The 14,279-nt window shown below is 38.5% G+C and overlaps 1 protein-coding gene across 2 annotated transcripts in view; it reads right to left on the bottom strand.

The window, feature by feature from the left end:
• Nucleotides 1–14,279, bottom strand: part of LOC108701330 (polypeptide N-acetylgalactosaminyltransferase 13) — a 152,649-nt gene that overhangs the window by 31,728 nt on the left and 106,642 nt on the right. For both annotated transcript variants that reach the window (XM_018235781.2, XM_018235782.2), the window contains exon 9: nucleotides 14,133–14,231. In XM_018235781.2, coding sequence (XP_018091270.1) covers nucleotides 14,133–14,231 — 99 coding nt within the window. The remainder of the gene's footprint in view (nucleotides 1–14,132; nucleotides 14,232–14,279) is intronic.

The raw sequence follows: 14,279 nt of genomic DNA, 5'->3' as shown, positions 1-14,279 counted from the left end.
CAATTTTTATATGCGTGACTGGTTGGTCCAAATGCATTAAAGTCAATGGGCGTCTGAATAATTTTGACACACGTATGTGTGCACCAATTTTGACGTACGGATTTTTCACCAGGGAATTGTCGCAGCAGTTTCATGCATTAGTTTGCTTGCGTGAAACGTGGAAATTATCCGCAGATACGAGTCTGGCAAATTTATTTACCCATCACTAATGATTATTTACCCAGCCTAATGAATAAACAAATTCTCAGAGATATCTGCACTGTTTATATACCTTTAGGGATTATTTATCTGTAATCTGATTTAAAGACTGACTTTTATGAAAATCAATAGCAAAACCAATTAATGTTGGTGTTGGAAATATTAAGAAGTGAATGTATAATTATTTCCCTCTTATTGGTTTCACCAAGTTTCTATGAACATGTTACTGGTTTAGCTTTAGTCTTGTTCATAATGTCTGCCTGCGTTTGACTGGCCAAAACGTAGTACTTTGCACCCAGCCCCACCATCTGTAAATAACCGTTATAATCCAAACAACAACCAAGTTTCTGAATACTAGGCAGTATTTGAAAGATGCAGCTCATGAAACCATTTATGCTTAATGCAGGTACTGTATGTGATCTGGTGGACATCAAGTGAAGCACTATTGGTAGATCACCATCAAAGATCTGGGCATTGTGCTATATAACTTTTTGTTTTTCTTCATTTCAATATTTCTTAACAGTAAGTTTTCTTTTTTTTTCAGAAACAAGAAAAACAGTGACAAAGGAAGAAATGATAGAAGAAGGATAAGAGAAGATTTGTGGGGCTTATCATATACAGCAGTCTAATAAACAAAGCAAACTAAATCAGTAAAATATAAAAATGATGTATACCTCCCTCTTTTGCATTCTGACCCCTAGTTCAGTTTTGATTACAGATTCTAAACTAGATTCCATTAGAAATCTTGCATACAGCACTATTTATCAGACTAATTGATATTGTTGTGCTTTGCTAATATCAAATCAAATACCCATCTGACCCCTCACTGTTAGTTGCCCTTCTTTACAAGAAAAAGTGAGTGTGACCTAGAAGCTCACACTTACACAGACAGGCACTGAAGGCATCCATAGACACTTCAGTTACTTAGCACACAACATTGTCTTTGCTTTACTTATCTCTATTACTGGCCATATTACATTCATCTTATTACTAATTGTGCTTCAGCACTGCTTGCAATTACAGCATCTGCGGTTAGTCAGAAGAGCCAAACATTAAAGCAATAAATAATTGTAAGATTACTTACACTGTGCCCTGCAGTACATTGCACTGTTATGGATAAGAGAAGTGAAATTATGTGAGCATGAAGCAATCCACTTATCAAGAGAGCACACATGAGCAATTCAAAATCTCTCGCTCCTTTTTGTCTTATAAATATTAATGGAATTTCGTTCTTCCCCATGTTAAGACTTCAGCCCTAGTTTCCCTTTTAAGATCCTAGAAGGAAAGATAGCCCAATACCCAGTGACCTTGAAATCATCAGAAGCAATATTTTAGTAAAGACCCTTAAGCTAGGGAAGGACATCCAATGCATTGTAGAGCAATGTAATACATTCCCTTCAAGCAACGAAGAGTTTAATATTTCAAGAAATGCATTTCAGTGTCTGGAAGCAACTGTTTTGATGTTGGTACATAAAGTGCTATATAGAAATATCTGCTCTATATGCAGTACTGTATTAAGGGCTGCTATGATGCACATGTTCATGAAAATACATCGTCAGTGGCTATTTAAATCTGTTCTTCGGTTCTTCATCAGTTCTTACTGGAAACCTGCAGAGAAGCAGAAATTGCACTAGAACATTAGAAAAGAAGCGTACTATAATCTGCCACTGACAAGAACGTGGAAGAATAGTACAGTGACCTGCTGTACAGCTTTTCAGTAAAATATGAAGTGGTGCATCTTTTATTCAAAGTAACTCTGTATTGCTGCAGAAGCTGTAATAGCTAAAAGCTATCTGATGAGATCTTTAGCAGATGCTTGTTGTTGCCTCTTGACTGTATCAGAGACCTACTGGTCCTTGTTTGGGTCCTAACAATTCTGTATCACATTGGGAAATGCTTTGTTTTTGGTAGGACAAGGACATTTAATATTGGCTATATACTGCATTGGACTATAGAGCTTAGTATCACAATAGCCTTTGATATTATGTCTGTCCAAAAAATCATCCAAGCCATTCTTAAAGGCATTAACTGAATCAGCCATCACAACATCACCTAGGAGTGCATTCCACAACCTCACTGTCCTGACTGTGAAGAACCCCCTACGTTGCTTCAAATGAAAGTTTGAAAGGGGTGGCCTCTGGTACGGTGATCCACTTTATGGGTAAAAAGGTCCCCTGCCATTTGTCTATAATGTCCTCTAATGTACTTGTAAAGTGTAATCATGTCCCCTCGCAAGCGCCTTTTTTCCAGAGAAAACAACCCCAACCTTGACAGTCTACCCTTATAATTTAAGTCTTCCGTCCCTCTAACCAATTTAGTTGCACGTCTCTGCACTCTCTCCAGCTCATTTATATCCCTCTTAAGGACTGGAGTCCAAAACTGCACTGCATACTCCAGATGAGGCCTCACCAGGGACCTATAAAGAGGCATAATTATGTTTTCATCCCTTGAGTTAATGCCCTTTTTTATGCAAGACAGAACTTTATTTGCTTTAGTAGCCACAGAATGACACTGCCCAGAATTAGACAACGTGTTATCTACAAAGACCCCTAGATCCTTCTCATTTAAGGAAACTCCCAACACACAGCCATTTAGTGTATAACTTGCATTTATATTATTTTTGCCAAAGTGCATACCCTTGCATTTATCAACATTGAACCTCATTTTCCAGTTTGCTGCCCAGTTTTCCAGTTTAGACAAATCATTCTGCAAAGTGGCAGCATCCTGCATGGAACCTATAGTTCTGCACAATTTAGTATCATCTGCAAAAATAAAAACAGTACTTTCAATGCCCACCTCCAGTTAGTTTTATTGATGGTGTATGTGCCTTTTAAAGAGAATATTTAATTTTATTTTGCAAACGTTGCAACCCTTTTAATGGCACTATATTCCATGGACCGCCCTGGGGTTATGAAAGGGGTAATGACATCTATATGTATATAGAGAATAATATCTCCCTATTTTCATTCTTAGCAAAGTGGGTGGTTGGCATAAAGGTGAACATTGGCAATGATTCCATATGGAAATCCATTGGAATAAAAGAGATAAAAGATATATGAAGAAAGAACTCAAATAAGTCTAAAAAAATTCAGAATCAACCAAACATGCCATTCTATGCAACTTTTAGAATATGTCTTCAGATAAAATAGAACAGATGTGTCTTCTCTGTTGGGCTAAATAATCATTTGTTTGACTTAATTTCATGTTTTTCTTCCCTCTGGATCAAAAGATCACTCCCAAAGTCTACTGACTTTCACATAGAAAGTTCAGAGAGTTTGATCTCCGGGAAAAAAGAGAACATCAGTTCAAATGGTGTACTTTTTTCTAACACAGTCGGGCAAAGCCGATGTGATTAAAAAGATTTTTCTTTTTCTGTAGAGTATTATGTTGTCAAGTCTTCCTGTAAGAAACAACTGACAGAAGTATTTCTTTTAGCTTATCAATCTGGAAGTACAAGTCTCATTTGTATTAATCTTCTACTCTTTTAATTGTGAGAGAAATGTCACACAATTTTAATTATCCATCTTGACATTAATGCTGGCTTTGTACTGTTCAAACCTTGAAAAACATTGCTTTCTTGAAGCCTATTTAACTGTGTACAAACAAAAAGCGTTTTTAATTTCATGGACAGGAGGAGCAGCTTTTCTATACTTTTGTTTTAACTGTTAACCGAAAGACATATAGTATAGATTTACATTAAACAGGTGATTTGGCTTCCTTTATATTAGAAACCGCATTATGTTTCTAAATTGAAAGGCAAATTGATTTTGGTTTTATTTTATGCGTATTCCTTACCCCTGGAATAAGAACAGGTATTGAACTATTGACCTCTGTTTAACTGAACACTGCATAAAGCCTTCCTGCATCCTTAAAGATAAGGAGAAGCTGATGTTGTTGTTTTTCAATTTCAAGGTTTTCATTGTTTTAGCAACAAAATTATAGATTGTTTCCTTAACCCTTTAAGTGCCACAGAACGTAGAATCTACGTTCTGTGGAAAAGTAACTTGAAATGCCACAGAACGTAGATTCTACGTTCTGCAGCACTTCCGGGTTCTGGAGCGGAGGAGCGGCTGTTAGAGCCGCTCGCTCCGTTCCGCTTCGATCCCCTGCCCCTAGGCAACGAGCAGAGCAGGGGATCGAGTGGCCCCTGGGGCGCGATCGCCCAGGGGCCCAAAAACAGCAGCAGGCACGTGTTCCTTACGTGTCCTGCTGCTGCAGCCTGCACTGCGCCGATCAGCTCCGCCCCCACAGCACAGAGACACGCAGATCGTCGCAGATGTCTTCCTGGGACCCCTCCACATCGTGTGCAACAGTCTTCAGCGACTTTTTCAGGTTAGTGCAACAATTACACACACAAACACACCAACACACACTTATTACAGTAATACACACTTAGATTCACACTTACACACACTTACACATACATTTTTGGGGATTGGGGGGTCACTTACACTCACTGCACTTACACACACGTGCACACGCACACACGCGCACATAACATGTAATTTACCATTTGTACACACGCACACGCACATACATGGCATTGTGGCTTTTTTTTTTTTTTTTCTTATCGCATCGTCTCTTTATTTTGCTGAAAAAAATGTTTTATTGCCATTACGAATAGCGTATTCGCTAACCGTACTGTGCAATATCTTTTGTATGTTATTTCGGTGATTATATTGCAATTTTGGGTATTTTGGTGCATTTTTAGCCATTTTATTGAATTTTTAGCCATTTTATTGCATTTTCAGCTCTGCATATGTTGTGTTCACTTGTTTCTAGCCGTATAACCTGTTTGGCCCAGCTAAAATATTCAAACTGTGATTCTGACGGCCGATAACACTATTCTGGAAAAAAAACATTGATTTTTGTGGTTTTATTGGATTTTTTTTCATTTCACTCTTTACTGCCTTATTTTGTTTTGCCTTGTAAATTTTATCTACTATATATCCATTTGGGGGTCTCTGTGCGCCACATAGTTTGGTATATCTATGCATATTGGGCATCAAAGTGTTCAGTAGACCCCTGGCGTTCATATTTAGGATGTTTTATGCTGATACGTTACGAAATGTGGGGCATATAATGGGGTAAAATTCAAGCTTTGTGACGATTTTCAGAAATTTGATAAAAACCGTTATGTTCAGCATTGCTTTGCAGTTTGGCAGTTTGTAGTAGAAACACTTATTTACCCATATTGGATTCGTCAGAATGTGTACTTTCTGAAAATATATGGTTTTCTGGGGTCTCTGTACTGTTAGGGGGGTCTAATGTCGCATAATACACACACCAGGTGCTCATATTGCAGCAGCCAGCGCGTCAGCTGTGAAAATGTATATACACTATTGTCATTTGGTGGTCTCTGTGCGCCACATAGTTTGGTATATCTATGCATATTGAGCATCAAAGTGTTCAGTAGACCCCTGGCGTTCATATTTAGGATGTTTTATGCTGATAGGTTACGAAATGTGGGGCATATAATGGGGTAAAATTCAAGCTTTCTGACGATTTTCAGAAATTTGATAAAAAACCGTTATGTTCAGCATTGCTTTGCAGTTTGGCAGTTTGTAGTAGAAACACTTATTTACCCATATTGGATTCGTCAGAATGTGTACTTTCTGAAAATATATGGTTTTCTGGGGTCTCTGTACTGTTAGGGGGGTCTAATATCGCATAATACACACACCAGGTGCTTATATTGCAGCAGCCAGCGCGTCAGCCGTGAAAATGTATATACACTATTGTCATTTGGGGGTCTCTGTGCGCCACATAGTTTGGTATATCTATGCACATTGGGCATCAAACTATTTAGTAGACCCCTGGCGTTCATATTTAGGATGTTTTATGCTGATACGTTACGAAACGTGGAGCATATAATGGGGTAAAATTCAACCTTTGTGACGATTTTCAGAAATTTGATAAAAACCGTTATGTTCAGCATTGCTTTGCAGTTTGGCAGTTTGTAGTAGAAACACTTATTTACCCATATTGGATTCGTCAGAATGTGTACTTTCTGAAAATATCTGGTTTTCTGGGGTCTCTGTACTGTTAGGGGGGTCTAATGTCGCATAATACACACACCAGGTGCTTATAGTGCAGCAGCCAGCGCGTCAGCCGTGAAAATGTATATACACTATTGTCATTTGGGGGTCTCTATGCGCCACATAGTTTGGTATATCTATGCATATTGGGCATCAAAGTGTTCAGTAGACCCCTGGCGTTCATATTTAGGATGTTTTATGCTGATACGTTATGAAACGTGGAGCATATAATCGGGTAAAATTCAAGCTTTGTGACGATTTTCAGAAATTTGATAAAAACCGTTATGTTCAGCATTGCTTTGCAGTTTGGCAGTTTGTAGTAGAAACACTTATTTACCCATATTGGATTCGTCAGAATGTGTACTTTCTGAAAATATATGGTTTTCTGGGGTCTCTGTACTGTTAGGGGGGTCTAATGTCGCATAATACACACACCAGGTGCTTATATTGCAGCAGCCAGCACGTCAGCCGTGAAAATGTATATACACTATTGTCATTTGGGGGTCTCTATGCGCCACATAGTTTGGTATATCTATGCATATTGGGCATCAAAGTGTTCAGTAGACCCCTGGCGTTCATATTTAGGATGTTTTATGCTGATACGTTACGAAACGTGGAGCATATAATGGGGTAAAATTCAAGCTTTGTGACGATTTTCAGAAATTTGATAAAAACCGTTATGTTCAGCATTGCTTTGCAGTTTGGCAGTTTGTAGTAGAAACACTTATTTACCCATATTGGATTCGTCAGAGTGTGTACTTTCTGAAAATATCTGGTTTTCTGGGGTCTCTGTACTGTTAGGGGGGTCTAATGTCGCATAATACACACACCAGGTGCTTATATTGCAGCAGCCAGCGCGTCAGCCGTGAAAATGTATATACACTATTGTCATTTGGGGGTCTCTGTGCGCCACATAGTTTGGAATATCTATGCATATTGGGCATCAAAGTGTTCAGTAGACCCCTGGCGTTCATATTTAGGATGTTTTATGCTGATACGTTACGAAACGTGGAGCATATAATGGAGTAAAATTCAAGCTTTGTGACGATTTTCAGAAATTTGATAAAAACCGTTATGTTCAGCATTGCTTTGCAGTTTGGCAGATTGTAGTAGAAACACTTATTTACCCATATTGGATTCGTCAGAATGTGTACTTTCTGAAAATATATGGTTTTCTGGGGTCTCTGTACTGTTAGGGGGGTCTAATGTCGCATAATACACACACCAGGTGCTTATATTGCAGCAGCCAGCGTGTCAGCCGTGAAAATGTATATACAGTATTGTCATTTGGGGGTCTCTGTGCGCCACATAGTTTGGTATATCTATGCATATTGGGCATCAAAGTGTTCAGTAGACCCCTGGCGTTCATATTTAGGATGTTTTATGCTGATAAGTTACGAAATGTGGGGCATATAATGGGGTAAAATTCAAGCTTTGTGACGATTTTCAGAAATTTGATAAAAACCGTTATGTTCAGCATTGCTTTGCAGTTTGGCAGTTTGTAGTAGAAACACTTATTTACCCATATTGGATTCGTCAGAATGTGTACTTTCTGAAAATATATGGTTTTCTGGGGTCTCTGTACTGTTAGGTGGTCTAATGTCGCATAATACACACACCGGGTGGTTATGTTGCAGCAGCCAGCGCGTCAGCCGTGAAAATGTCTATACATATTGTCATTTGGGGGTCTCTGTGCGCCACATAGTTTGGTATATCTATGCACATTGGGCATCAAACTATTTAGTAGACCCGTATGTTTATATTTAGGATGCTTTATGCTGGTAATGATACATGGACAATACGATGCTGGAAAGTTGAAGCTTTGAGGCAATTTTCAGATATTTCACCAAAACCGCCAAATTTGGCAAAGCCTTGCGACTCAGTAGTTTTGAGCAGAAAAGCATGGGTACCCATTTTAGATTCTGTAGAATGTGTACTTTCCAAAAATGTATTGGTTTGGGGGTAAACATATATTTCTGTGTTTTTACCCCACAAAAATGCAGACAATGTGCTGATTTTTCATTAGCTGAAGTTACCCACAGGACAATTTGTATGTGCTAACTTCATTTTGGGGCCTCTAAATGCCATATACTTTGGTAAACCTATGCACAGTGGGCACCAAACTGTTTGGAGGACCCCCGGCAATCACAATTTGGGTGCTTTTTTGTGATACGTAATGATACATGGGCGATATGATGCTGGAAAGTTGAAGCATTGAGGCAATTTTCAGATATTTCACCAAAACCGACAACTTTGGGAAAGCCTTGCGACTCAGTAGTTTGGAGCAATAAGGCATGGGTACCCATTTTAGATTCTGTAGAATGTGTACTTTCCAAAAATGTATGGGTTTGGGGGGTAAACATATATTTCTGTGTTTTTACCCCACAAAAATGCAGTTAATGTGTTGATCTTTCATTAGCTGAAGTTACCCACAGGACTATTTGTATGCACTAACTTCATTTTGAGGCCTCTAAATGCCAGATACTTTGGTAAACCTATGAACAATGGCCACCAAACTGTTCGGAGGAACCCTGGCAATCACATTTAGGGTGCTTTTTCTTGGTGCATAACGATACATGGGTGATATGGTGCTGAGAAGTTGAAGCTTTGAGGCAATTTTCAGATATTTCACCAAAACCGACAATTGTGGGAAAGCCTTGCGACTCAGTAGTTTGGAGCAGAAAGGCATGGGTACCCATTTTAGATTCGGTAGAATGTGTACTTTCCAAAACTATATGGGTTTTGGGGGGCAAACATATATTTCTGTGTTTTTACCCCACAAAAATGCAGTCAATGTGTTGATTTTTCATTAGCTGAAGTTACCCACGGGACTGTTTGTATGCGCTAACTTCATTTTGGGGCCTCTAAATGCCAGATACTTTGGTAAACCTATGAACAATGGCCACCAAACTGTTTGGAGGAACCCTGGCAATCATATTTAGGGTGCTTTTCTTGGTGCGTAACGATACATGGGTGATATGGTACTGAGAAGTTGAAACTTTGAGGCAATTTTCAGATATTTCACCAAAACCGACAATTGTGGGAAAGCCTTGCGACTCAGTAGTTTGGAGCAGAAAGGCATGGGTACCCATTTTAGATTCGGTAGAATGTGTACTTTCCAAAAATATATGGGTTTTGGGGGTAAACATATATTTCTGTGTTTTTACCCCACAAAAATGCAGTCAATGTGTTGATTTTTCATTAGCTGAAGTTACCCACGGGACTGTTTGTATGCGCTAACTTCATTTTGGGGCCTCTAAATGCCAGATACTTTGGTAAACCTAGGAACAATGGCCACCAAACTGTTTGGAGGAACCCTGGCAATCATATTTAGGGTGCTTTTTCTTGGTGCGTAACGATACATGGGTGATATGGTACTGAGAAGTTGAAACTTTGAGGCAATTTTCAGATATTTCACCAAAACCGACAATTGTGGGAAAGCCTTGCGACTCAGTAGTTTGGAGCAGAAAGGCATGGGTACCCATTTTAGATTCGGTAGAATGTGTACTTTCCAAAAATATATGGGTTTTGGGGGTAAACATATATTTCTGTGTTTTTACCCCACAAAAATGCAGTCAATGTGTTGATTTTTCATTAGCTGAAGTTACCCACGGGACTGTTTGTATGCGCTAACTTCATTTTGGGGCCTCTAAATGCCAGATACTTTGGTAAACCTAGGAACAATGGCCACCAAACTGTTTGGAGGAACCCTGGCAATCATATTTAGGGTGCTTTATCTTGGTGCATAACGATACATGGGCGATATGGTGCTGAGAAGTTGAAGCTTTGAGGCAATTTTCAGATATTTCACCAAAACCGACAATTGTGGGAAAGCCTTGCGACTCAGTAGTTTGGAGCAGAAAGGCATGGGTACCCATTTTAGATTCGGTAGAATGTGTACTTTCCAAAAATATATGGGTTTTGGGGGTAAACATATATTTCTGTGTTTTTACCCCACAAAAATGCAGTCAATGTGTTGATTTTTCATTAGCTGAAGTTACCCACGGGACTGTTTGTATGCGCTAACTTCATTTTGGGGCCTCTAAATGCCAGATACTTTGGTAAACCTAGGAACAATGGCCACCAAACTGTTTGGAGGAACCCTGGCAATCATATTTAGGGTGCTTTATCTTGGTGCGTAACGATACATGGGCGATATGGTGCTGAGAAGTTGAAGCTTTGAGGCAATTTTCAGATATTTCACCAAAACCGACAATTTTGGGAAAGCCTTGCGACTCAGTAGTTTGGAGCAGAAAGGCATGGGTACCCATTTTAGATTCGGTAGAATGTGTACTTTCCAAAAATATATGGGTTTTGGGGGTAAACATATATTTCTGTGTTTTTACCCCACAAAAATGCAGTCAATGTGTTGATTTTTCATTAGCTGAAGTTACCCACGGGACTGTTTGTATGCGCTAACTTCATTTTGGGGCCTCTAAATGCCAGATACTTTGGTAAACCTATGAACAATGGCCACCAAACTGTTTGGAGGAACCCTGGCAATCATATTTAGGGTGCTTTTTCTTGGTGCATAACGATACATGGGTGATATGGTGCTGAGAAGTTGAAGGTTTGAGGCAATTTTCACATATTTCACCAAAACCGACAATTGTGGGAAAGCCTTGCGACTCAGTAGTTTGGAGCAGAAAGGCATGGGTACCCATTTTAGATTCGGTAGAATGTGTACTTTCCAAAAATATATGGGTTTTGTGGGGTAAACATATATTTCTGTGTTTTTACCCCACAAAAATGCAGTCAATGTGTTGATTTTTCATTAGCTGAAGTTACCCACGGGACTGTTTGTATGCGCTAACTTCATTTTGGGGCCTCTAAATGCCAGATACTTTGGTAAACCTATGAACAATGGCCACCAAAATGTTCAGAGGAACCATGGCAATCATATTTAGGGTGCTTTTTCTTGGTGCATAACGATACATGGGTGATATGGTGCTGAGAAGTTGAAGGTTTGAGGCAATTTTCACATATTTCACCAAAACCGATAATTTTGGGAAAGCCTTGCGACTCAGTAGTTTGGAGCAGAAAGGCATGGGTACCCATTTTAGATTCGTAGAATGTGTACTTTCCAAAAATATATGGGTTTGGGGGGTAAACATATATTTCTGTGTTTTTACCCCACAAAAAATGCAGTCAATGTGTTGATTTCTCAGTAGCTGAAGTAAAGTCCTGATCAATTTGGATGTGCTAACTTCATATTGGTGTCTCTAAATGCCAGATACTTTGGTAAACCTATGCATAATGGGTATCAAACTGTTCAGTGGACCCCTGGCAATCATATTTCAGGTGCTTTTTCTTGGTACCTAATATAGTTTGGGATATGCAGAGCAGCAAAATAAAACCTTTGAAATGATTTTTCAGAATTTTGAATTTTTTTTTGAAAAACCGCTATGTTCAGACAAGCTTTTATGTTTGGTAGTTGGGAGTAGAGAGACATAGTTACCCATTTTGTAATCGGCAGAATGTGTACTTTTCAAAAATGTATGGTTTTCTGGGGTAAACCTACGGTTTCAGGAGTTTTGGCCTTGGAATCTAAAGCATGCCGTTTTCTGCCTTAGTGCTTTCAAAATTCGGCAATATACTGCCGGGAGTTTTTGAGGTACAGAAGTCCTAAATCTCCCTAAAACTATACATATCTGGTATTGGCACGTTCGAGAGACATAAGGCTTTCCAAATCAGTTGGATTTTCATCCGTAAAATGAAATATTTTTCTGGTATAAATTGATATACGATGAAAAATGGTAATTTTTCATTTTTTTTTGGTATTTAGCACTATAAATTTTTTTGCACAGGTGGAAATACATGAAAACTCAGGCAGATTTAGAAAGCTCAGTTTCTACCGAAAAAAACAATGTATAGTTTTCCTAGGTAAACTATAGGTTTCCCCTCAGAAAATGCCCCTAAAGTGAGAGAGCACAAAATGTTTCAAAAACGGCTGGCATTTCGCGTAACCAAAATGTGAAATTCTGCTGGCACTTAAAGGGTTAATTAAAGAAATGGAAGTATGTATTTTCAATACATATGCTTTTTATTCGACCCTGTTGAATACTGTCTATTGAGCCTTTAAGTGACCTTTTCGAAGGTCACAAGAAGAGGACACAGGTACCATCACCAAGAACTGAACCTAGCTATATTCTGAACATACATGGGCTTCTTTATGACTGCAGTGTGCACAGTGCAATGGGGATGTAGTTTGCTATGTTTTGTTATCCATAATTCCAGCATCATTGCAACCAAGCACAGTGTTGCATTTGCTGCAATTGCATCCACGCTTGCAACTGTATTTCAAGTCATTGATATTTTAAAACGATTTACATATGGGCTTCAATTCTTTCACAGGGGAAGGTTGGAATATGTGGTCTGTTTTCAAGAAGCTTTGCCACAAGCAACCCTTTAGTAACATTGATACTTTTTATTATAACAAAATGTATAATTTGAAAACAAAAAACAACCAGCTGATTTATGTAGCGTAGTTCATGAACTACACAGATTCAAAACAGTCACAAAGCACAATATAATGCATCAGTATACAAAACTATCTCTAGTACACAGAATGAATGTCTCTCATGGTATATAAGTATTTGTGACCATATATACAGATACAAAAAAATATACAAAATACATATGTCTATTAAAGAATGAGAATAAAATCTGGTTAGTGCACAAAAAGATGTCCTTACAAACTCCACTCCACACATTTTAACAAGCTATCTGTCTCACATTCTGTGAAGCAATACTGTCAATTACTTTACTGAACCACTAAGAACAAAGCTTATTGCCATATAACAAACAAGATGAAAGTTTGCCAGCTCTGCTAAACATGGTTACGTCATCCCTAAGGCAAAGGATACTATCTGGCCTGCTATAGAGGGCGCCCTCTAATGTCCCCTGTGCTGAATAGTAAAAACATGAAGAAACATTTCCTAAAAGGGCTGCTGTTAAATACTACAGGTTCTTAATTGGAAGTTCCTACAAATGGCTTCTCTCATGCATCTCCTACTGGTAGCAGAGATTGGAGCCATCCTCTCTGTAGGTAGAGGTAGCCTAATACTCACTGGTGGATATGACATAGTGGCGATCTCAAATGGCAGGTGACCTCATTTGAATCTGCACAGCTGAAAAATGTAGATGTATGGATGCAAAGCCATTTAATGGTCTATGTACAATCTGTCTTTATCGTTTAAGCAAAAATGATATTCGTGACTAGAACTATTCCTTTGCCTTCACAACTCAGGCTGCATATAGTCATCTTACAGGGCCCACAGAACCCCTAAAAATGATAACCCAAAAGGGCAACCAGGTTAAACGACATTTTGGGAAAACTGATTTCACCTAAATATACCACAACATCACTTGATAGCATTGAACTAGTGTTTACTTTTCCTAATGCTGCAATCCTTGTAAAGCACATGGTATTAAAGTATGAACAGCAAGAAGAGTGATATGAGTTTTCTATAGATTTTCAAGATAGATGGAGTAATATAAAAGCTGTACTTGGGAGTCATGGCACAGAAGGGCAGATTCTAATTTCCTCCTGTTGGCCATGATGGCGAGATTAAAGGAGAAGCCACTTGTGGATATTAACGCAGAAAGCCTGTTAATACCATTTATGTAACTAGTTGACTACTTGCTGGTAAACGCACTTCAAAAAATGCACTTTGCATCATAAAAATGTAAATGTCTATATTTCAAGACTGACTAGATTTCCATAGTGCATCACAAAGGATTATTTTATATGTGAGATTTTTTGTCAAAAGTTTGTTTTTTTGCAGGCTGCTGTTAAAAATTAACAAAAGTGAATTAAAGGCATGGCTAATGGGCCATTGCAGTATTTATTGCACCAATTAAATAAAAGAATTACAAAAAATAATAACATTTTACCTGATTTCCTCCCATGCTGTGACAGTTGAAAATTCCCACTTTTTCATTTTCTTTACGACCCATGTTATCCAGGCACTGGTTTGTTTCTACATTTCGTATCTAAAACAAAACAGTTGTTAAAATGTGTGCATTTTGGGTTCTGTTCCT

The sequence above is a fragment of the Xenopus laevis genome, chromosome 9_10L, assembly GCF_017654675.1.
Source record: "Xenopus laevis strain J_2021 chromosome 9_10L, Xenopus_laevis_v10.1, whole genome shotgun sequence".
Taxonomy (NCBI): domain Eukaryota; kingdom Metazoa; phylum Chordata; class Amphibia; order Anura; family Pipidae; genus Xenopus; species Xenopus laevis.
Note: the sequence above shows the minus strand (reverse complement) of the source record. Positions and strands in the feature narration are given on the sequence as shown.